Source organism: Podarcis tiliguerta (genome assembly GCF_965153285.1).
Source record: "Podarcis tiliguerta genome assembly, chromosome: 7".
Classification (NCBI taxonomy): domain Eukaryota; kingdom Metazoa; phylum Chordata; class Lepidosauria; order Squamata; family Lacertidae; genus Podarcis; species Podarcis tiliguerta.
Window position 1 is genome coordinate 726268 of NC_139540.1, and position 21432 is coordinate 747699.

At 52.4% G+C, this 21432-nt stretch overlaps 1 protein-coding gene across 1 annotated transcript in view; it reads left to right on the plus strand.

The window, feature by feature from the left end:
* The first annotated feature begins 328 nt into the window (after positions 1-328).
* The window catches only part of NUGGC (nuclear GTPase, germinal center associated), a 31809-nt gene continuing 10705 nt past the window's right edge, over positions 329-21432 (plus strand). Inside the window, exons 1-13 of the mRNA XM_083448970.1 lie at positions 329-5409; positions 6702-7926; positions 9620-9845; positions 12063-12275; positions 12578-12784; positions 13496-13677; positions 14065-14182; positions 15178-15267; positions 15446-15565; positions 17682-17904; positions 18076-18209; positions 19781-19966; positions 21181-21332. Coding sequence (XP_083305096.1) covers positions 576-5409; positions 6702-7926; positions 9620-9845; positions 12063-12275; positions 12578-12784; positions 13496-13677; positions 14065-14182; positions 15178-15267; positions 15446-15565; positions 17682-17904; positions 18076-18209; positions 19781-19966; positions 21181-21332 — 7910 coding nt within the window. The 5' untranslated portion in view covers positions 329-575. The remainder of the gene's footprint in view (positions 5410-6701; positions 7927-9619; positions 9846-12062; positions 12276-12577; positions 12785-13495; positions 13678-14064; positions 14183-15177; positions 15268-15445; positions 15566-17681; positions 17905-18075; positions 18210-19780; positions 19967-21180; positions 21333-21432) is intronic.

Below are 21432 nucleotides of genomic sequence, written 5' to 3' on the forward strand. Positions count from 1 at the left end.
TCCTTCGGGTAGCGATAAAGCGGGATATCAAATCCAAACTCTCCTCTTTTTCATACAGCCATCCTCACATCCGCACCCTCTCTAGGTTCTCCCATTACACGTTCCAATGTGTTTCTTGTTTATTAGGTCAGTGCAGGTTGGTACCCAGTTGGGGTTGTTTTGCTCTATAGGCTGAATTCACAGGTCCTCAAATTGCCGTAGGGTCTCGCCAGCAAGGAAAACTGAAGAAATTTTTAAATCTGCTGACATGCTCTGTCTGTTGCATATTTGTATCTCCAGTTCTCTCTGTTTTGAACGTTTGCTGTAAAGCTGCTTTAGGCTCAGCTCATAAGTAAACCCATCATTCAATCAAGATGCCATCAGGAGGAGGAGCTATGCAAAATAACCAAGGAGGTTTCCTGACTGGGCTGATAGAGGGACACAACCCCCAGCTTCAGGGGCCACGTGGTGCTGCACAGAAGTTGTTTTTGCAGTGAGTAACCCACACTCCATTCTAACCTCTTGATTCCTTTCTTTCTTCCATCTAGCTTCCTGCGTTGGCATCTGCTGGGGCACCAGTGCCAGTGAGCTCAAGGATGGGATTTGCACCCACACTCCCAGGGGACCCACCTGGTGCTCTGCCTGGCTCTGCCCACCAACGTCCGGCCATCAGCAATCCATCCTCCACAGCTTCATTCCTGCCTCCAGCTACATGGTCAGCAGCCATAGATTCTCTTAATCTGGCTTCCAGTTTGCCAGAAGCACCTGGTCAGCCAACGCTGGGGGCATTGCCTCCTTCTGCCCCAGGAGAGGCTCCCAGGCCTGTCGCTCCGCTTCTGCGTTCTGCTTCGCCTGGGGAGGGCTCGTGCGCCACTGCAGAATCTTCTCCCTGGAGCAGCCTTGAGGCGACACACTCCCCCTTCTCTCAGGGAAGTCCAGAATCCAAGAACCCCTCCACCCCAAGTGGCAGCGAGGAAACCGTTGCAGAAGACCCCCAAAGCGGAGCATCAGTTAAGGCAGCAGCCGGGCTCCCGGAGGATCTGCCGCAGGTCCCAGACGTCTCTCAGGTGGGAGGTTCTGAGATCTCTGCTTCCAGCACAGAAGAGCTGGTTCCCGGTGACTCTGACCACGCTGAAGAGATGAGGGAGGTGGAGGTGGATCAAGGCCCTGAAGACACAGCTGGACATGATGCCCAGGCGCAAGTCAGAATGGAAATTCAGAGCCCCAGAGAAGAACACCAGGAGACGTCTAGGGAGAAGGCCTTACCTGAAGCTTCTGGCTGGGCAGAAAGCAGGGCAAGTGACCTCACTGTGCAGAATTTGGCACAGCTCCCTGCTGAATCAGGAGAGGCTGAGCTGGATGCAGCGAGCAGAGCTTCTGATGACTTTTCTTCTGCTGAAGAAACAGATGGCGACTTACTGGATAGTGACTCTTCTGCAAAGTGGACTCAAGAGGAGTTTGACTCTGAGAGCCCCGCTTTGCTGCCAAAGAACCTGTCCCGTGAGACACGGAGGAGTGACGACGAAATCAGCTTGCAAGGGTGGGCTTCTGAGAGTAGTGACAACATGGAAATGGAGCCCCGTGCAAATGCCAGCCTGCTAGCGATGGACAGTCGTGCTGCTGCAGGAGGTGGCAGTTTCCTTGAGCCAGAGTCGGGCTCGGGGGCTTCAGAGGCTGCAAGTGGCAAGGCCTGCGTTGCAAAACGGTCTTATGCCGAAGTGGGAACCCAGACTGAGTGTGCAAAAAGAAGGAAGTTGGGTGTAGAGATTGCAGAGCCTTTGAAAGAAGACGACCCCGGCGGAATGGCTTGTGATGGCGGCAGCAAGTTAAACACGGAGGTGGTGACGGAGGGGCTCCTTCAACAACCGCCCAGAACTTCAGCAATAGGTGCCCCATCTGACAATGAGCAGGCCCAGGGCGAGTTCCCACAAGTAGAAGAGGATCCTGTGGCATCCTCTGGAGGAACACAGGAGATCCTGTCTTCAGGAGATCTACCAGATACTAATGAAGAGGGGACTGCTGTGGTGGCCGCATTGCCTTCAAGCACCCGTCCCCGGGCAGGAGGGGCCATACCTGAAGAGTCTGTTGAAACGTTTGGACATCCAGAGGCTGTCGATGGGAAGCTTTTCTGTGGGGTCATTTCCAAAAGAAAGACCCCTCCCTTTGAAGAGTGGGGGGAGGGCATTGTTGTTGTGAGCAAACGGAGAGTGGAGGAGACGTGTGCCAGACCTGACAGAGGCCCAGAGGACTGTGCCACTGATTCCATCCTTGAGGCCAAAGGAGGGATGAGTGAAAATGATGGGCTTTCGCTTGAAACTGTTACCGGTGGTGCGTCAGTGGCTGGGTTGTCCGGACAGTCCAGTTGTGTCGTCATCGGTGAGATGGAATGCCAAGAGGAGATGGACAACAGTGATCTTCCTGAGGGCAGGGAGGTGAAGAAGGAAGGAAGGAGCGTCAGGGCAGCTGGTGGCCAAGATGAAGCCAATGGAGAAGGTGGCCTGGAGAGAGGTCCGAGTCCAGATGCGGTGCGGGAGGAGATGGTTGGCAGCGCCAGGGCTCAAGGGACCCTCCAGAGCCTTGGTGGGAACTGGGCGCCTTCCTCTCCAGACTCGGTGGGAAGAGAGACCAGGGAGTTTCCTCCTCCTGAGATAAGTGGAGATGACCTTGAAGAGGGAGGGGTCCCACACACAGAAAGTGACTGTGCAAACACAGAGGTGTCTTCTCAGGCAAGCGAAAAGGAAGCAGGAAGGAGCTTGGAAGCTAAAAAGGGTCACCTTTTGGCCCACCAAGGTGGCATTGACAGTGAAGACGGAATGGACCCGAATGGAGAAAGTGCAGCTGAGGCCCAAGAGTGCGGTGTCAGGGCAAGATGCTCGGATGGGACGAAGGTGGATCCTGACCAGAACGAGCCTCTTGGGACCTCTGCCCACCTGGAACGCCAGCAAGAGTCTCCTGGGCCTGGTCAGCAACAACTGCAGCCTCCTGGCCCTGAGGATCTGGAAGATAACTTTGCAGTGAAGGCCCGGGGAACCGATGTGGGGAGAGAGCTGTTTCACCCTGAAGACTCCCGCATGGAAGGCAGCGTTTGGGAGGAAGCCTGTGAAGGAGACGGGGCTGCTGAGCAGGCAGACCCAGAAAGAGAGAACGGAAGGGGCCGCTCTGGGCAGGAAGGGGCTGGGCCTGGACAGACCCCCGAGAGCTGCCATGGCACCGAGGGAAGAGGCAGCCTCCCGTCGGACACTCCTAGCGCTGGCTCTGGGAGCCCTGGGGCCGGAGAGGGGGTCACTGCTGGAGACGCCCCAAGGGAGCCCCACACTGATCCTGCAGAGGTCCCAGAGTCCTCTTGTGGCCATGAGCTCAGCTTGCTCCTCTCTGACTCTGAAGCGGGAAGGGAGGAGGAGGACAGAGGTAACCTTCAGAGAGGGAGAAGTCCAGTTTGGCACTCAGGCAGTGTGTCAGAGAACCACGAGGCCTGGAGGAAGCTACCTGAGGAATCCACAGCTCGGGAGTCATGTGATGCAGGTGCTGAGGGTTCGGGGATGTTGGATGCTGGTTTGGAACAAAACGATTCTTCCCCCGATGAGGTGTGCTGTGACCCAGAAGATGCTTCAGCTGCTGTACCTCAGACCCACAACCCAGAGGTGGCTGTGGGGGTGGAATCTCCTCCTTTGCCAAGAACTGCCGTGGTGAGAGAGGAGCTGGAGGATCGAGCTGTCGAAGGAGCTGGCCTTGTGGCTGTCAATCTCGCCCGCCTTCCTGTGGAATCTCCTTGCCTGGCAGAAGGCGATGCCAAATTTGGTGCAGAGGATCAAGCGCCAGAGAGTCCTGGAGGATTGGCTGGAGATTCTGGTTCAGATCTTGTTCAAGACAATCGGCTGGCGGATGGTGAGTTTCCTGGCCAGCCCAGAGTGGGGATCTCAGCTGCATCTCTTGAAGTTGGAGAAACAATCAGAGAGTACTCGGGCTGTGAAAGACAGACCAGCCACGCTCCAGGAGAAGATGCAGGTTTCCTGAAGGGAGGAGCAGACGCGCCATCACTCCAGCATCAAGAGATGGGAAGAGTGCCGTGCCCAGCAGATGGGTGCCAAGTGGAAGGTGGTTCAGACCCTTCTGGGGAGTTTGATGGCTCAGGGCATTGCAGAAGACTTTTGCAGGAAGAGGAAGAGTCAAAGGCCTCTTTCTCCAGAAAAAGACATTTCAGTGAAGATCAGGCCGCCAGGATGACCAGCTTGGAAAATGATTCGTTGTGTGAGGAGAGGCTCTGCCTGCTGGATCCGGTTTCTGTTCGGGCTTCTACACCTGACCTGCACCCTTTGACTATGACGCCTCCTGCTCCTCCGAACCCAGAAGGGCTTCCAGGCCACTTTGGCAGAGCTGCAGGGAAGCCTCCAAACCGGCATGACAGCCAGGCAACCCTGTCCCTGGGCGAAGCAGAACAGAAGAATGGGGAGAGCTTTGCCCAGAAGGCGAGAGGGTGCTTTGAAAACACACTTTGCTCCGATGAGCCAGCGAGCGCAAACGAAAAGGTAGAAGAAGCTGAAACTGCTGGAGGGGAGGATTGCCAGTCGGCCGAGATCATAGAGGCTGGGAGACGTCCAAGCTCAGGTGAACCCAGCTCACCTGAAGAGGGAGTCAGCAAAGTCCAGTCTCAGGACCCCTCCCTGGATGAACCAGGCTCAACCCCTGGTGCCCCGTCTGGCCAGTCAGGCCACCTCTCTCATGAACAAGACAAAGACACGTCCGACCCTATTCCGGAGAGCGTGTGGGACGCCTATTTCTCGGAAGAGGAGAGCTTCCAGTTGTCTGTGTGTTCGGGGAGACAGAATTCTCCTCCTAGCTCTCCCGCAAAGTCCCCTGAGGCAGAAAGGGCTCCCAGTCAGAAGAACATGGACTTTTTCTTCTCTGACATCTCCAACAGTTCAGCCGAATCTCACTCCTGTGAACGTTCTCCCAGGCCGCCTGGCAGGGGCGCTTCTGGGGCAGAAGGCGATGGGCTCCCCACAGGGGGTTCTGACTGGGTGGGGAAGGGGGCCGAGGCAAATGTGGAACCAGATTCTTCTTCCGGCCCAGAAACTTCTGACATGGACTGGTTTGACGAAGACCCGCAGACGCCGTCCCATCATCCTGTGTCCCCCAGGGAGAGCACCCCAACTCCTAGCGGCGATCCCCCGGCTGAGCCTGACTATCCCATCAGCTTTGCTCCCGGTGAATGTGACGCCTACGACCTCCAAGAAGAGGGTGTCGCCTTCGAGGAAGAGGGCGGCAACGAGGCTCCCAGCGGAGAGGGGTCTGGATGGGCTGCCCCCTCTATGAGCCCCACAACTGGTGGGGAGGAGGAAGAGGTGGTGATGGAAATGGAGACAGGGGGCCTTGGTCAGAGGCCAGAGGGGGCCCTTCTCCAGAGACGCCCTGGAGGTTCCTCATGCCAAGGTAGGTTTCGAGAACATCTTCTGAAGGGGGAAGGGAGGCAGAACGGACTGGGCCTGTCTCTCTAGGGCAGCCCTGTGGTGCTGTATTTTGCTTTTACTAATTTTTGTTGGGAGCCAGCCAGAGTGGCTGAGGCAACCCAGTGACATGGGTGGTATATTATTCTTATTCTTATTATTAGGCAATGGGAGGTGGAGGGCAATTTAGGGCTCATCCAGGCTTGCACTTGCCATTCCTCTTTCTCTTGGGAAAACCTGTTTTTTACCGTTGAATGGGAGCAAATGTCAGCTGAGTTTTCTCCGGAATGACATTTGCTCCAATTCAGCTCCAAAGAGCAGGTTTTCTGGGGGAAAGTTGGGACAAGTGCCTGAAAATCATGGGACAAGTGGGAAATGGCTTGGACCCATTCTTTCTAGGTACGTGGGAATTTCAGACTTCCTCTCTGGAGTCTGAAATGGTGCAGTCTCAGGATCGTGTGATTTGTCTGCACATAGACATAGTGACAAATGTCACCTATTCAAAAGGCTGCCAGAAAAGGAATGCTGCTGTGCTTGGAGAGTCAGGTGGTGGTGCATTTTAAACTACAGAGGAGGAGCTCCTGGTGTCTCCACTAGGAAAACCACCCCACCAGAGGTAACCAGCTGACCCAGCCCACCTTGTCTTGGCTTGGGTGGCACCTGGGAGCTCTTCCACACTGGTTGCCAAGGGAAAGGAAGAGCATTGCTTCCAGTTCATACCTTGCAGAGCTGGTTCAGGAGGGACCACCGTGGCAGAGGGTGTCGGAAGCCCCTGGAAGACACTGTAGAAATCACTCCTCCACCGTCCCTCTCTGGATAAAGGCCATCAGGACATCAAGGCCAGTTGAGTCCCAGACTGGAAGGGGTCTAGACCAGTGGTTAGCCAGGTGGGCAGTGCTGCCTCCTAGGGGGGGTTACCTAGGGGGACACAATGGAGCAGCAGGGGGGCTCTGGAAGTGCAAACGACTATCAGACTTTGAAAAGCTCATATCCCAGGACAAAGCTCCATCAATTCTATTGAATTAATTATATTGAATAGTTTTCACTGGTTGCTAAAAAAGCCTGCAATTCATAGTTGCTGTTCTGAATTTTACTGTGTTTTCTTGAGTGAGTCGTGCAAACTGCTGTTCTGAAGAATGTTTTTTATAGCGCAGGGTAAGAGGGACCTGAGGGTGGTTTTATGGAACCAAGGGAACGGCGGAGGAACGCTTCTAGGATCGCTTCCAGTGGTCCCACCGCAACCCTTTCAGCCACCTTGCTCCAAAATTCTTTCCTCAGATGTGGAGTGTGACCTTGGTGTTGACCCGCCTTCTGCATTCTCGTCTCCTGATGCGAGGAGAGGCCTGGAACATCCCCAGGCGCCGCTGAAGAGGAAATTGCCTTACGAAGAGCATCTCTGCCCAGGCGGCGGTGGAAATCTCACTTCGTCTCCCTCCAGGACACTGTCTGTTGCTGCTGCTTGTGAGCCAGCCAGCTGCCCCATGTTGGGTGACGTAAAGAGCGAAGATCTGGCTGCTTCTTGCTCCAGCCCAACTCAGGTGAGCAATCCCGGTGAGCATCCCTTAGCGCTGAACAGACCAGGCTCGCCTCTGCCCTCCTCTGAGGATCCTGGTTCTGCCAGCATGGCTGAGAGCGTCGGGAAAGATCCTGAGCAGGACCTGATCGGCGGCAGCTGTGGGGCAGGATGGGAAGGACCTGAGGACTCCAGCAGCCCCCCACAAGAAGCTCCAGGGAAGCCCTTGCCGGTCACAGGTGTGCCTGGCGGTCAGGTGCCTGCTTGCGGCCCCTCAAAACAGAAAGATGGCGCTCTGGGTTGCTTAGCAGGTGCGCCTTGGGTTTCTCTGAGCTTCAAGGAAGAAAAGGACCCGTGTGGTCCTGGAGAAAGGCAGGGCGGCCCCAGCTGCGACACAGAGTACCCCACGGCTTGCTCCCCAGTCATCACAGTCCTGCATAAACCCGAAGCCTCAGCAAACAGCCAGCCAGAGGGTTGCACAAGCTCTGGAGACTTTGGAAACAGAGACCGGTTGCTCCTTCCTTGTCGGCTAGAAGAGGCTGAGTTGAGCTCGCAGCTGGATATGGAGCGCGTGTGCTCAGACGATGAATCTGTGGCCTGTCCTCCTTCTCCGGGCTCCGAAAGAGACTCCTCCGTGTCAGGAGACGGTGCTGGGCCTTCTGCACCTCGGAAGGCTGAGGTGACGGGCCAGTTGGATGGGGAGCAGGGGGCCTCCGACGATGAGTCTGTGCCCTGCCCTTCCCCCGCGGGCTCTGAAGACGCAGGCTCTTCCTCCAGGCTGAGAGACCGTCCGGGGGCTTCTGGTACCCAGTCACAGAGCGACCGCTGGCCTTATGGTGCTGGAGCACAGAGTGATGGCCCAAAAGACTGGGCATCCTGCGAGCAAGACGTTGAGTTTCAGTTGCAGGAGTGCCAGTCTGTCCTCGGAGAGATCTTGCGGTCCCTGGAGTCCCTGGAAGGGATCGACCAGCTGCATATGGAGAAGTGGAGGTAAAAGGTTCCCACTTTCTTTTGCCCGTAAATTTTTATTACAGCTTTTTTTGATACAAGATAAAAAAAAAAATGTATACAAACAAGAAAATGGTAGAGACAAGCATGTATGGGGGGAGAGGAGAAGAAGAAAGGAAAAGAAAAAGGGCTTCTCATTCTCTCTGCCAGTTACATAAAAAAATTAATCAAAACATTTGCTCCATGATACCGTCTAACTATGCTACCTTCTAGATTCAGGTAGCTGTGTTGGTCTGACTCAGTTGGAAAAAAATAATTCAGATATCTGAAGAAGTGTGCATGCACACGAAAGCTTATACCCAGAACAAACTTAGTTGGTCTCTAAGGTGCTACTGGACAATTTTTTATTTATTCTACCTTCTATAAACCAGTATTTTTCCAGTTTTCAAGCCTAAATATCGTGAGTTCATTTTAGCAATAGTTTTTCTCTAATTAAATGAGTCAGCTTTGGCTCCAATACTTTCAGCAACCTGCCTTCTTACTAAATAATGGTAAATCTTGCACGGGAAAGAGAGAGAGTTAGAGAGCCCAGCAGGTGAGGTGTGGCTTAGATGTCATCAGCAGAGTTTGCACAGCTAGAGTCTTCCTGCATCCCAGGAGCCAGCCTTTTCCAGAGTTCCTGGTTAAAAAACCTCCTTTCCCACTAGGTTCGGTTCAAAGTATAAAGTGTTTATCGTCTCATGGCTCAAGCACAAACACCCTAGCTGCATAAACTTTTAAGAGATGCTGGTACATCATGAACTAATCTACTGTTGTTCTGGTCTTAGAAGTAAACCGTGTAAAGACACAAGAGAGATCCACTAGCCCCTTCGCTCCCCATGCTCTTCTGAACCAAACAGCCTGTCCCCTTCATCTCCTCTTCTGAGCAAATCCTCCTCCCTCTTGCCAGTGCTGCTGAAGGCAGCCTTGACTTCATAGCGGTTTCTGAGAGGAGGAGGCCTGCTTAGGCCCTTTGGCCTTGGACTGCTTCTTGGCCACCCAGGGCAGCTGGCGTGAGAACCCTGAACTAACCCAGATGTTAGTGGGGGAGGGAATGTGGGAATTTTCCAGAGTTACTCAGAGGATGATGAGGAAGCAGAGGATGATGATCAGAGTTTGGATTCCAGCTCAGTGGGCGGTGCTGCTGCTGGGGTCAGCGACGACGATGACACAGCAGACTACAAGAGCGCAAAGGCCTCAATCGGACCATCTGATGGGTCTGACGCTGAGCTTGAAGAACCACTGTTCACCACTGGCCACTTTTCTCCTAAGAAAGAGGAGAAGACTCGCCTCTAGTACGCAGATCTGAAAGGGCCACAAAAGGCAAACCTCCAAAGATTTGCTGATGAGTTTGCTAAGACAGCAACTGCTGTTCTTGGTAGCTCAGAGAAGGTATGGGAACCATCAAGCTTCAAAGAGGTGCAGGAATTAACCTCTAAAGAGGCTGAGCCATGGCTTAATGCCATGAAGGCTGAAATGGATTCCTTGAATAGGAACCAAACCTGGGACCTGGTGCCAATAGTCCCAGGAATGAGGCTGGTTGGGCTGCTCAAGACACGGGTTCACCCATTTCCCACATTACACCCACAAAGATAACTGTTTGAAAAGGTAATCACACTTCAATGGAATTTAAACTGTGTGTGTATTAGAGTGAAGCTGCTGGCTGCTGATTCTTCGTTTTCTTCCTCCCCTGAAGAGAGCAGGTTGCGTCTCTCCAGAAGGCCACCCAGATGCCCCAGACCCACATTGCGGTGGTGGGCAACACAGGGGCAGGGAAGAGCTGCCTGCTGAACGCCCTTCTGGATGAGGAGGCCGTGCTGCCCACCTCAGCCATGAGAGCCTGCACCGCTGTGGTGGTGGAGGTCTCCCGGGCGGAGGGGAGCAGCCCCTACGAGGCGGATGTGGAGTTTCTCTCCCGAGAGGTAGGTTGGGCGGTTGGGGGGCGGGTCCCCCCGGCTCTTTTCTGTGGGGGCTGGTCTCCTGAATTGGGGTCCGTGGGGGCACCGGAGGCTAAGACAACCTGGAAGGAGCTAGTGGGGAGCGGAGGGGAACAAAGCAGCCTGGGATTGTTATGGAGGGAATGGTAAATAAAACTGCCCCAATATCATGTAATAAACAAAAATCTGCCCTTATTCCCTTCTGGGGGACACAAGAGCCCTTAGAGAGTCCTTTGTAGGTTCTCCATCGGTCGGAGAAAATAACAGAGGCCAACCAGAGAATATTGAGAAGCAAAGCAGCTAGTAAGCCTGATCTTTATTGATCTGTTGCAACAGGGTGCTCCCCTCACACACAGGAAAGGAGGAGGGCCCAGAACAAAGGTGTGCCCGCCCTTATATAGACATTTTAAATTGCCCGCCCTGGAGTCCAAGACCACCCCCAGACACATCATACCTACATCACAGAAAAGGCGGTCTACAACAGAAATCTGAGTGCGTTGTTTACCTCCTGACTGGCAGGTTACCTGTTAATGGTCACTTGATTGGATACCCTGGGGAGCTTGGCTAGTTTTTTGTGATGATAAATACTTAGTTCCTGAGCCAGATCACAGGCTCACCCTATTCATATATAGATATACCCTTAAGGCAGGATTTGTGAAAGAAAAGACAATGGGGAGGCTTTTCCATTTTCCTTCGACCTTGCAGAGAAATGTTTGAGGTCAATTTGAGGGGGACAAAATGGTTTCTGGACCTTTTCTGTGGGGTTTCAGACATGTGGTTTATATATGCAGTTATGAATATTTATCATTCATATATATATACATACACCGTTAGGGCCAGTCGTGGCTGACTCTGGGGTTGCGGCGCTCATCTCGTTTACTGGCCGAGGGAGCCGGTGTACAGATTCCGGGTCATGTGGCCAGCATGACCAAGCCGCTTCTGGCAAACCAGAGCAGCGCACGGAAATGCCGTTTACCTTCCCACCGGAGCGGGACCTATTTATCTACTAGCACTTTGACATGCTTTCGAACTGCTAGGTTGGCAGGAGCTGGGACCAAGCAACGAGAGCTCACCCCGTCACGGGGATTTGAACCGCCAACCTTCTGATCGGCCAGCCCTAGGCTCTGTGGTTTAACCCACAACGCCACCCGCATCCATATGTGTGTGTGTGTATATACATATATATGACCTTAATTTTTTTATTTCAATCATAATGCCATTAAACATATATATGTATTGACAAGCTGTAAGGTGTGCAGAAGATGATCCAGGGTCTGGTAACCAAGCCTTATGAGGAATGGTTGAAGGAGCTGGGTATGTTTAGCCTGGAAAAGAGGAGACTGAGAAGAGATAGGAGAGCCATCTTCCAATATCTGAAGGGCTGTCCCATGGAAGAGTGAACAAGCTTGCTTAGTCCTGCTCTGAAAGATAAGACTCAAACCAGTGGATTCAAGTTACAAGAAAGGGGATTCCCTGTAAACTTCAGGAAAGACTTTCTGACAGTAAGAGTTGCTTGACAGCGGAAGGGTCTCCCTCAGGAGGTTGTGAACTCTCCTGAGAGCCAGTGTGGTGTAGGGGTTGAGAGTGGTAGTCTCGTAATCTGGGGAACCGGGTTCGCGTCTCCGCTCCTCCACATGCAGCTGCTGGGTGACCTTGGGCTGTTCACACTTCTTTGAAGTCTCTCAGCCCCACTCACCTCACAGAGGGAGGAAGGGAAAGGAGAATGTGAGCCGCTTTGAGACTCCTTTGGGTAGCAATAAAGCAGGATATCAAACCCAAACTCTTCTTCCTTCCTTGGAGGTTTCCAAGCAGAGGTTGGGGGGCTGTTTGCCAGGGACTTCCCAGCTGGGATTCCTGCATTGCAGGAGGTTGGACTAGATGACCCTGTGGGGTCCCTTCCAACTCCAGGGTTCTGTGAGTCTATTCAAAAGCATCCTTTGTCAACCTGGTGCCCTCCAGACTGGACTCCCAGCTCCCATCGCCTTTGTGCTGGTTGGGGATGATGGGAGTTGCTTTTCAAGTAATTTTACTTGAAATATTTTACTGTTGTTAGCTGCTCTGAGCCCGGCTTTGGCTGGGGAGGGCGGGATATACATAAAATAATAATAATAATAATAATAATAATAATAATAATAATAATAATAATAATTATTATTATTAATTTCTCTCTTCCGTTCTCCATCGTGCTTTCCCCTCCTGCAGGAGTGGGATAAGGAGCTGAAGGCTCTCCTTGAAGACATGAAGGACAAGTTTGGCCACCTGAAGAGGCGCTGCCCGGATCGCAAGACGGAAGCTGGGGCCGCCTACAGCCGCGTGAAGGCCGTCTACGGGAGAGTCGATGAGCTGGAGAAGCTGGAGGAGATGAAGGAAGTGACGCAGCACTTGGGGACGGTGAAGCACATCTGCGCTGAGACGGCAAGTGAAGCGTTGATTGGCGTGTACCTTTGAAATTCTGAAATCGGCTTTGTTGCGTCAGTGTAAGCAGAGAAGACTGGCTTCGTATCAGGGAAACCGAGTCCTCCAGTTGAAGGGCTAGTGGTGGATCCTGCATTGCAGGGGGTTTGGGGAAACTCAGCCAGATGGGCGGGGTATAAATAATAAACTACTATTACTACTATTATAGATGACTCTTGGGGTCCCTTCCAGCTTTTTGACTTCCTCCAGGCGTATCTTGAAAAGGCCGGTTTCGGAGGCTGACCTCCCTGTTTCCCTCGCAGGCGACAGAGTTTCGCGCCGCCATCGAGAGGTTCATTGATTCCCGAACGGACAATTTGCGGGAGATGAAAGGCGGGGAGTTTTGGCCCATTGTGAAATGCGTCCGGATCCGTCTCGCCAAGGCTGAAGTGTTGAGGACGGGGGCTGTGCTGGTGGACTTGCCCGGTGTTCGAGACGCCAATGCGGCCAGAGACAGCGTGGCCAAAGAGGTGGGGAACTGGTTCCGTGGGTTTGTGGGTTGGACAAGCGTTTGTTGAATGGTCTCTTTAAATTTGAAGGTTCCGCAAGATGTGTATTTCTTTTAGGGCCGGAGCAAATAACGTGACCTAGTTTTACAGCTGTGAAGCAGTATAAAAGGGCTGTTAAGTTAATTAAGCTGTTGGGTGTAGTATATAAAGAGCGGCACCTGGCTATCTCAGTACCCTGGTGGATGGGTTGGTGGTTGGGTATACAGTGGTACCTCGGGTACTTAATTCGTTCTTAACCTGAAACTGTTCTTAACCTGAAGCACCACTTTAGCTAATGAGGGCTGCCGCCGTGCCACTGGAGTATATCTGTTCTTATCCTGAAGCAAAGTTCTTAACCTGAAGCACTATTTCTGGGTTAGCGGAGTCTGTAACCTGAAGCGTATGTAACCCGAGGTACCACTGTATTGTAAAAGGAGATTTTGTTTTTGTTATTAAAACCTAGCCAAAGTTACTTTTGGGTTCCTTGTAATGTGTGGTCTCCCCGGCACGCCTTCTGCAGCGCAACTAATCTGCAAATAGCCAACATCTTTGCTCTCCTGGACCCCGGAGCGTTTCTCCCCGGCATGATCCCGGTTGTGTATCGTTGCTTTTGCTCAAACCGCCAGGTTGCGGGTCTGCTGCGTGTCGGCAGAGCCGCCTTGGCTTAGCAGACGCTTCCTTCCTGCCCCGCAGTACCTGAAGAACTGCCGTGCCGTGTGGGTGGTGGCCAGCATCACCCGAGCCGTGGACGACAAGACGGCCAAGGAGACCCTGAGTGCGAGTGTGCGCCGGCAGCTGCTGATGGACGGCCTGTACGGCAGCGTGGCTTTTGTTTGCACCAAGTCCGACAGCTTCAACATTACAGATATAGTCAGGTAACCCCGGTTTATGCTCCTCTTGGCCATTGTGAGCTGCTGTGTTGATGATTTAAAGATCCCAGGCTGCCTGGGCATTGTGCTTGGACCGTAAGGGGAGGGTGGGTTTGGCTGGCTGCTTAATGGCCAGTGGGACAGAGGATGCTCTGAGACAGGAGCCCTCCCAGGTGTTTTGGACTACAAGGCCCATTAGCCACAGCCAACCTTGCCAGTTGCCAGGGATCATGGGAGTTGTAGTCTAAAGCAAGTGGAGGACATTGAGCTGTTGGGTAGCCAAGGATTCTGTCATCCCATCAGCGCTGCTGGAACACTAGTGGTTAAAGTGGACTCTCTGGTGAGAGGAGGCTTGGCTCCCCATGAAAGTGCTCAGTCACCCAAATCTTGCAGGAACCTGGACTTGAGAGGCGAGATACAGCCCATCGAAGATGAAGTGAGAGAGCTGGATAATCAGAAAATGCAAGCCGAGAGGGAGAAGGAAAGGCTCTACGCATCTTTGCAGGAAGAGGTTTGTAAAGACCCGCCATCAAAGGGGTTTCCCCCTGGCTGAGATGGATGTGCCATTTCAGAAACCTTCTTTGCTCCCCTGCTGAACCAGCTGCAGCAAGAGATCGCAGAACTGCAGAGTTGGAAGTTGCTGAGGGTCCTGAGCAAAGCTCCCTGCGTTTCTCCCTCCTTTGAGTCGGGGGGGGGGGGCTGTGCCTCCTGGTGCTGGGGAGGGGGAAGAGACCCTTATTCCCACGGCCTCGCAGGGTGGCATTCTGGCTGTCTCTTGGAGGGGTGAATCTGGGCCCAGGAGGCCAGACTTGCTTGCCCCTCTTGAAAGACAGCCCCTTCTGTGTTGGGAGAGCCCAAACTCTGCACGCCTCCCGACAGAGCCTGCTTTTAAGACTTGCGAGATGAACAGACCAAGAGCAGGAGATGCCACTGATGTCTCGCAAGGCCCATCTGAGTCGAGGGAGCGCCACCTTCTCCACGGCCATCTCAATTTTGTAGTTTAAAAAGAACAACTCAGAATTCAAATTTGGCACCGGGCAAAGCAGAATTCTTTCACCTGTGTGAATTGTGTGTGTGTGATTCCTGCCAGGGCTGGACCACCCATGAGGCAAGGGGGGGAGGCCGCAGGATCCCTGGGGCAGAGGATCATGAAATAGATCTTTATTCTCTCTTTGTTCCTGGTGTTGATCTTCGTTCCCTGCTTCTTCCCTGGCTGGGCGGGGCGGGGGGGGACCATTTTGTGGTTTGCCTCAGGTGGCAAGATGTCTTGGGCCGGCCCTGATCCCTGCTAGGCTGGATATTCCTGCAACCCTGCGTAATGCCGTATGGCAACGAAGACCCGGCTTAGCGCCAGCGACGTGCTTTCTTCCTGGGGAGGGCCCAGAGGCAAGAAGAAACCCAGTTTCTCTAGGCTAAACTCTTGCCAGGCCTTTGGGGCAGCAGCTGCTTTTTGTTCTCTTGCTATCACAAGCCACAGATGATAACGCTCTGTGTGTTTTTGAGCAGCAGCCATCGCCGCGGGAGAGACCAGGATGCGATGGCTCCGACTCAACCTGGCTCCAGAGACACCACGACCTTCTGGAGAAGGAATTCAGAGTGAGTCTTGTATCTTGCCACCTCCAAGCCCGGGCACGGCTGCTTTTTGTCCTCCTTGTTTCCCCCTTGCTTGGGAAAGCCCTCCTGGTCCGTCTGTCCCCCCCCCCCAACCTTCTTGTGGTTGTATCTAGTTTTGCTTGTGCCTCAGTTCCCCCCTTGTTGCTTCTCTCCTGTCTAGATCAGCGCCTTGCAGAGGCAGAAGGAGGCGAAGCTCCGTGATATTAGCCTGATCTGTGTCCGGGCCCGGAATAAGTATTCCAAGGAGCAGATTCAGCTGGAGTTCAGCGCCAGCCTGGAGGTAGGACTGAGTCGCTGGGGTGGAGGAGCGAGGGGCTGGCATTTGCTTTGCCTGGCGAGGCAGCCTTGGCAGCAGGTCCTCAGTGGCATTAGCCGGGGGGGGGGGGGAGAACCTGCTGCACAAAACACGCATGAAACGCAGTTGAGATGGGGGCCGTCCTCCTGTGCCTGCAGGGTTCAGGTGGAGCAATATTCTGCTCCAAAAGAGTAGGACCCAAACTGATGGAAAGAAAGGAGATTCCTACTAAACATTAGGAAGGACTTTCTGACCTTCGCAACCCACAGCGGTGCGTCTGTGCACACGCGGGTTGCGATTCTGTGCTTCTGCGCAAAGCGTGATTTAGCGCTTCTGCACATATGCGACCCCCAATACCCGGAAGTAACCCGTTCCATAACCCGAAAAAACTCAACCTGAAGCGTCTGTAACCCGAGGTATGACTGTATTAATACCAGAACAATGTTTTTTAATGTATTCCTTCACGCAAGTCCACTCCTCTATCTGTTTTTGTTTTTGTTTTTTTAATAATATTTATTAAATATTTTATACTTATAAAAGAAAAACAGTAAAAGAAGAACAATACACAAATTCAACAAACAATACATAAACAACAAAAAGAAATAAAAAGAAAAGAAGAAAATACAATACAACAATACAACATAGGTAAAAAATACAAAAACACAAATCCAAATTTTTGTATCCAAATCTTTCATTAGCTTATTTCCTCGACTTCCTCGCACCTCCCTTTTTTGTATTCTGGTTCAAATTCACTCCTCTATCTGTTTTTGGTCTGATTGGCCTCTCACCGCTGCTGGAAGTCTTGCTAATTCTATGTATTCACAAAATCTTAATTGCCATTCTCTTATTGAGGGAGTTTTTTCTCCCAATTTTTTGCTATAATCATTCTGGCCACAGCAGTTGCATATAAGAAGACTTTTTCCTTAGTGGCAGGAATGTCAGTCGATATAATTCCCAAGAGGAATGCCTCTGGTTTTTCATTACATGATATTTAAAGCATTTTTTAAAATTCCTCTTGAATGTCACTCCAAAATTGTTTGATATACGCACATTCTCACCACATATGATACATTGTTCCTATCTCTGTTTATAAATTTCCGCCAATTTAACCGGGGTTAAATACCATTGGTATATCATTTTCATTATATTTTCTCTAATTGTGACGCAGGCTGTGAATCTGATAACATATTTCCATAATTTCTCCCATTGGTCTAATCGAATTGTGTGGCTTATATCTCTGGCCCACTTAATCATAATTCTTCATCTTTTAATTCCCATTCTAATAATAGATTATACATTTTAGATAATATCTTTTTTTAATAACTCAGTTTGTAATTTTGATTCTTCTTTGCCAAATCCAGTAATCTTATCGTGCTTGAATAGGTAATCAATTTGGTAATATTGTAGCCATTTATTACAGTATTGGCTGAGTTCTTCATATGGTCTTGACCCGTATGATCATCTTTTACTAATTGCTGATATGTGGCCCATTTGCCTTCCGTATTTTTCTTTTTAACAGATAATACCTCTAATGGTGATATCCACATGGTGTTTTGGGCTCTAACAATCTTTGATGTCTTTCCCAGGCTTTATATGTTGTTGTTGTTTAGTCAATTAGTCGTATCTGACTCTTCATGACCCCCTGGACCAGAGCACGCCAGGCCCTCCTGTCTTCCACTGCCTCCCACAGTTTGGTCAAACTCATGCTGGTAGCTTCGAGAACACTGTCCCACCATCTCGTCCTCTGTCGTCCCCTCCTCCTTGTGCCCTCCATCTTTCCTAGCATCGGGGTCTTTTCCAGGGAGTCTTCTCTTCTCATGAGGTGGCCAAAGTCTTGGAGCCTCAGCTTCAGGATCTGTCCTTCCAGTGAGTACTCAGGGCTGATTTCCTTCAGAATGGACATCTTTGATCTTCTTGCAGTCCATGGGACTCTCAAGAGTCTCCTCCAGCACCAGAATTCAAAAGCATCCATTCTTTGGCAATCAGCCTTCTTTAGGGCCCAGCTCTCACTTCCATACATCATTACAGAGCTTGAACTATACGGACCTTTGTTGGCAAGGTGATAACTACCTTCTAATAATGGCAGTGCTTCCTGTTGTAGGACATGACCAGGAAAGCAGCGTCTCCTGAGAGCGAGGAGGACGGTGAAGAAGACCTGGAGGAAGGAGATGCCACTAGGTCAGACTCTGGCAACGCTGCGGAAGTGGAATCCCTTCACGGCAAGCTCCAGGTGTTCACGGTCAGTTCCACGGAATATCTCAAGCTCTGCGGGAAGCTGATCAGAGACGGCCAGCCTCAAGTCTTCCACGACCCCCAGGACACAGGTATGCTTCTTTCTCAGGAGAACAGACTGCCCTCTGCAAGTCAGATGCACAAACCAGTGGCCGTTTGCGGTGGGTGGACCCCATCCTCCGTCGACACGCAGGGCACCTCTTCCGGAAGGTGAAGGAAAGTGCGCCTGCTGTGCGTTTATTCCCTGTTTTCCTTTTATCCAGAAATACCGGCCTTGAAGGCGTTTGCCATGCGCACAGCCTTGAAGCACAGCATGGGGGCGGCAGAGAAGCTCATCCGGGACTTGGCTCGGGTCCTCAGCCAAATAGTGAATTACCTGACCAGCCAGAGGGCGGAGGTGAGCAGGGGCTAAAGGCTTGGGAACCGGCTTCTTCCTCATGAAAACAGCAGCAGGTAGAAGCTTGCCTGTAGTGGGACGCGCACCAAAAGTTGTATTTCCCACTGTAGGGCTTGTCCACACTTCTGCTGGAGCCGTGCCTAGAAAGCCGGCGTTTGCGGGGTTGTCCCCTTGCTGCGCTCTGCTCTTTAGCGGTGGATCAGAACAAATGGCGATCAGGGGAGAACCTGAATTGCCCTTTGCTCCAATTGCATGCAGAAGGGAAGCCGTGGGACAAGTGCATATGAGCCCTTAGACATTATGCTTGCTTCCGGCATTCTCCTGTGGCTCAGACTTCAATCTCAGCCAGAGAAGAACTGCCTTAGCCCTGGTGTCCTACTGCAGTGCTGCCTTGGTTCTCGAACTTAATCCGTTCCAGGAGTCTGTTTGACTCCTGAAACCGTCCGGAAACCTAGGCACGGCTTCCGATTGGCTGCAGAAGCTTCCTGCACTAGCGTTTGGCTTCCGAAAAATGTTCGCAAACCAGAACACTTTACATTTGGGAGCCAATTTGTTTGGGAGCCGTTCAGGATCCAAGGTCCCACTGTATAACCAGGCGCTGAGCATAAGGCGGCTTCCCCTTCTTTCCTGCCCTGCCGCAGAATCATTTCCGCATTCTCCTGCAGCCAGAATAGTGTCCGAGGCCAGGAGGGGGCAGGTGTGAGCGGAAGCCTGGTGGGGAGAGAGAGAGGGCTCTGCTGTATTACCAGTTAAATAATAATAGTCTGGGGTCCAGCAGCGTCCCATCGGGGCTCAGGCTTCGGGGAAATGAATTGCTTTTTCCCAGAGCTGGCTAAGGGAGTTCCCTCCACCCCTTGGTAGGCCCCCTGTGGCCTGATCCTGCAGCCAGGCTCTTCCACTGTTCTTAGGAGGGCTTGGAAGAAGGGTGCAAGGTGACTTGTGCCCTGCAAGGGTGCAGCTCGTCGTCCTCAGCCTCTCGGTTGCTGCTTACAGAGAGCCCTGCAGCCTCTCATGTCCCGCAACCAGCTGCACTGGCTCCCGGTGGAGTACAGGATCAGGTTCAAGGTGCTGGTTTTAACCTTTAAAGCCCTATACGGCCTAGGACCCTCGTACCTAGGACCCTCGTGCCTCTCCTGGTATGTCCCACAGAGGAACTTACGATCTTCAAACAAAAACATCTCGGAGGTCCCAGGCCACAGGGAGCTTAGGCTGGCCTCAACCAGAGCCAGGGCCTTTTGGGCTGAGGCCCCGATCTGGTGGCACGCTCTGTCACAAAAGACTAGGGCCCTGCAGGACTTGGCATCTTTCCTGCAAGACAGAGCTGTTCCACCAGGCTTTTGGCCAAGGCACAGTCTGACCCCCTCCTTTGGCAATCCTCACAGAACTCTAGCCCAGTGGTTGCCGTCAATTTGATTTTGAATTGATTTTATAATGAATTGATTTTAGAATGTATTTCAATTAATTGATTGTAATTTTATGTAAACTGTGTTACTTTTACTGTTAGCTGCTCTGAGCCTGGCTTTATTATTACTACTACTACTACTGTTGTTATTATTATTATTCCTCCCCAGACGGACATCCAGGAGAGTGTTTGGCAGTCCCTGCAGCAGCTCCCCCACCTCCTCCAGGAGGCCATAGACAGCAGCCTCCGCGACACCCAGCACTGCTTGGAAGGCCTTCTCTTTGCCAGCCTGGCCAGGGGCACCAGCCGGGCCAAGGAGCTGTGCCAGGACGTCGCCAGGAGCTGGGGCTGCCCTGTAAGTCAGAGCTCCTCTCTTCCTGAAAGGCTTTTGTGCCGCAGAAAATGCATGGAGGGAGACCAAGCTGGTGTTGGCCGGCGTTTTAAAAGATGAAGCCCCTTTTCAATAGCAAGTCCCAGGTCTTGAGGCAGCAGCAACCACATCTATTGTGTGTTCGTTTCTGCTTAAATATGATGTTGATGCAGAGCACTCTGCCCCCCCCCCCAACAATAATGCTTAAATGGCCACCCACCACTGACTTAGGGGAGTCCAAAGTATCTTGGGCGCCAGGCTGGGAAAGGCTGATAGAAGCAAGGCAGGAGGGACGTCAGAAGCCTGGCCTCCGCTGCTGGCTTAAATCCTCCATTTTTATGATATAGCAGGATACAGACCCTCTTCTAAAGAATAATATACAAAAGCCAGCCCGCTTTGCAAAGGGCACGATCCATCAGGATCCTTTTAGCACTGGCTGGAATGGGTGGGCATCCCGTGACGCTGAATGTTGGGAGACTCGGGAGAGAAAAGGGAGTCCTCCTTGCAGCACTGCTGGGCGTGGGAGGCAGTGATGCCTCTGAATATCCGTTGGTGGAAACTGCAGGGATCTTGGGCTCAGATCCTGCTCGTGTTGGGATACTGCCAGGGAGACAAAGGCCAACATGCCTCCACGTCAAGAGAGCAGCATATATACAGCTTTATTCAGTGTTGGCTAGAACAAAGGAAAAACATGACCGCCTGCCTGCGTGCCGAGGCAGCAGAGTGAAAACGAAAGCTATATACAAAACAGAAACTTCCTGTGAGCCGGAGGCACTCAGGCTGTGACTCACGACAGCCTGTCCCCTTTTTAAGGTGGAACGGAAATATCCTAACAGCTCGCTGGTGTCCCACAGTGTTCAGCCACCAGAAGAACAGGATGCTGGATTGATGGGCCACTGGCCTGATCCTGCAGGCTCTTGTTGCATCTCCTGCTCCTTTCTGTGGGGCTTAGGCAGAAGAGCCCAGAGTCTCATGTGCCCAAACTGGGGGGGGGGGAAGGGGAGCCCCCCAAAGGGAGCGCCCACCCTGTGCCTCCTTGGTTTGGCGACTGCCAGGGAAGGCTTCCATTTGTGTCCTTGAGTTGGTCGCCTGATTCTGTGGGGTTTTCTTCCATGCCTCTGCCTCCGGAGAACATCCCCCCCGCCCAGCCTTGGCCAGCTCCGCTTTTCAAGCCACGCTCTCTGTTCCTCCCTTCGCAGGTGAACGGCTACCCACACGCCACATACCGGGCCATCTGCAACCACCACGGTCTCTACGCCTCTCCGACCCTCAACTGCGTGGTGGATTTCAACAGCCACCTCGCCAAACCGATCTGGGAGGCCCTGGCTGGGACGTGGAACGAGGTCTTCAAGTACGTCCCATTTTGCTCGGGGCAGCTGTGGGAACGAGGGGCCAGGCTAGGTGTCCTCATAGTATTAAAAGAGACGCGGGTGGCGCTGTGGTCTAAACCA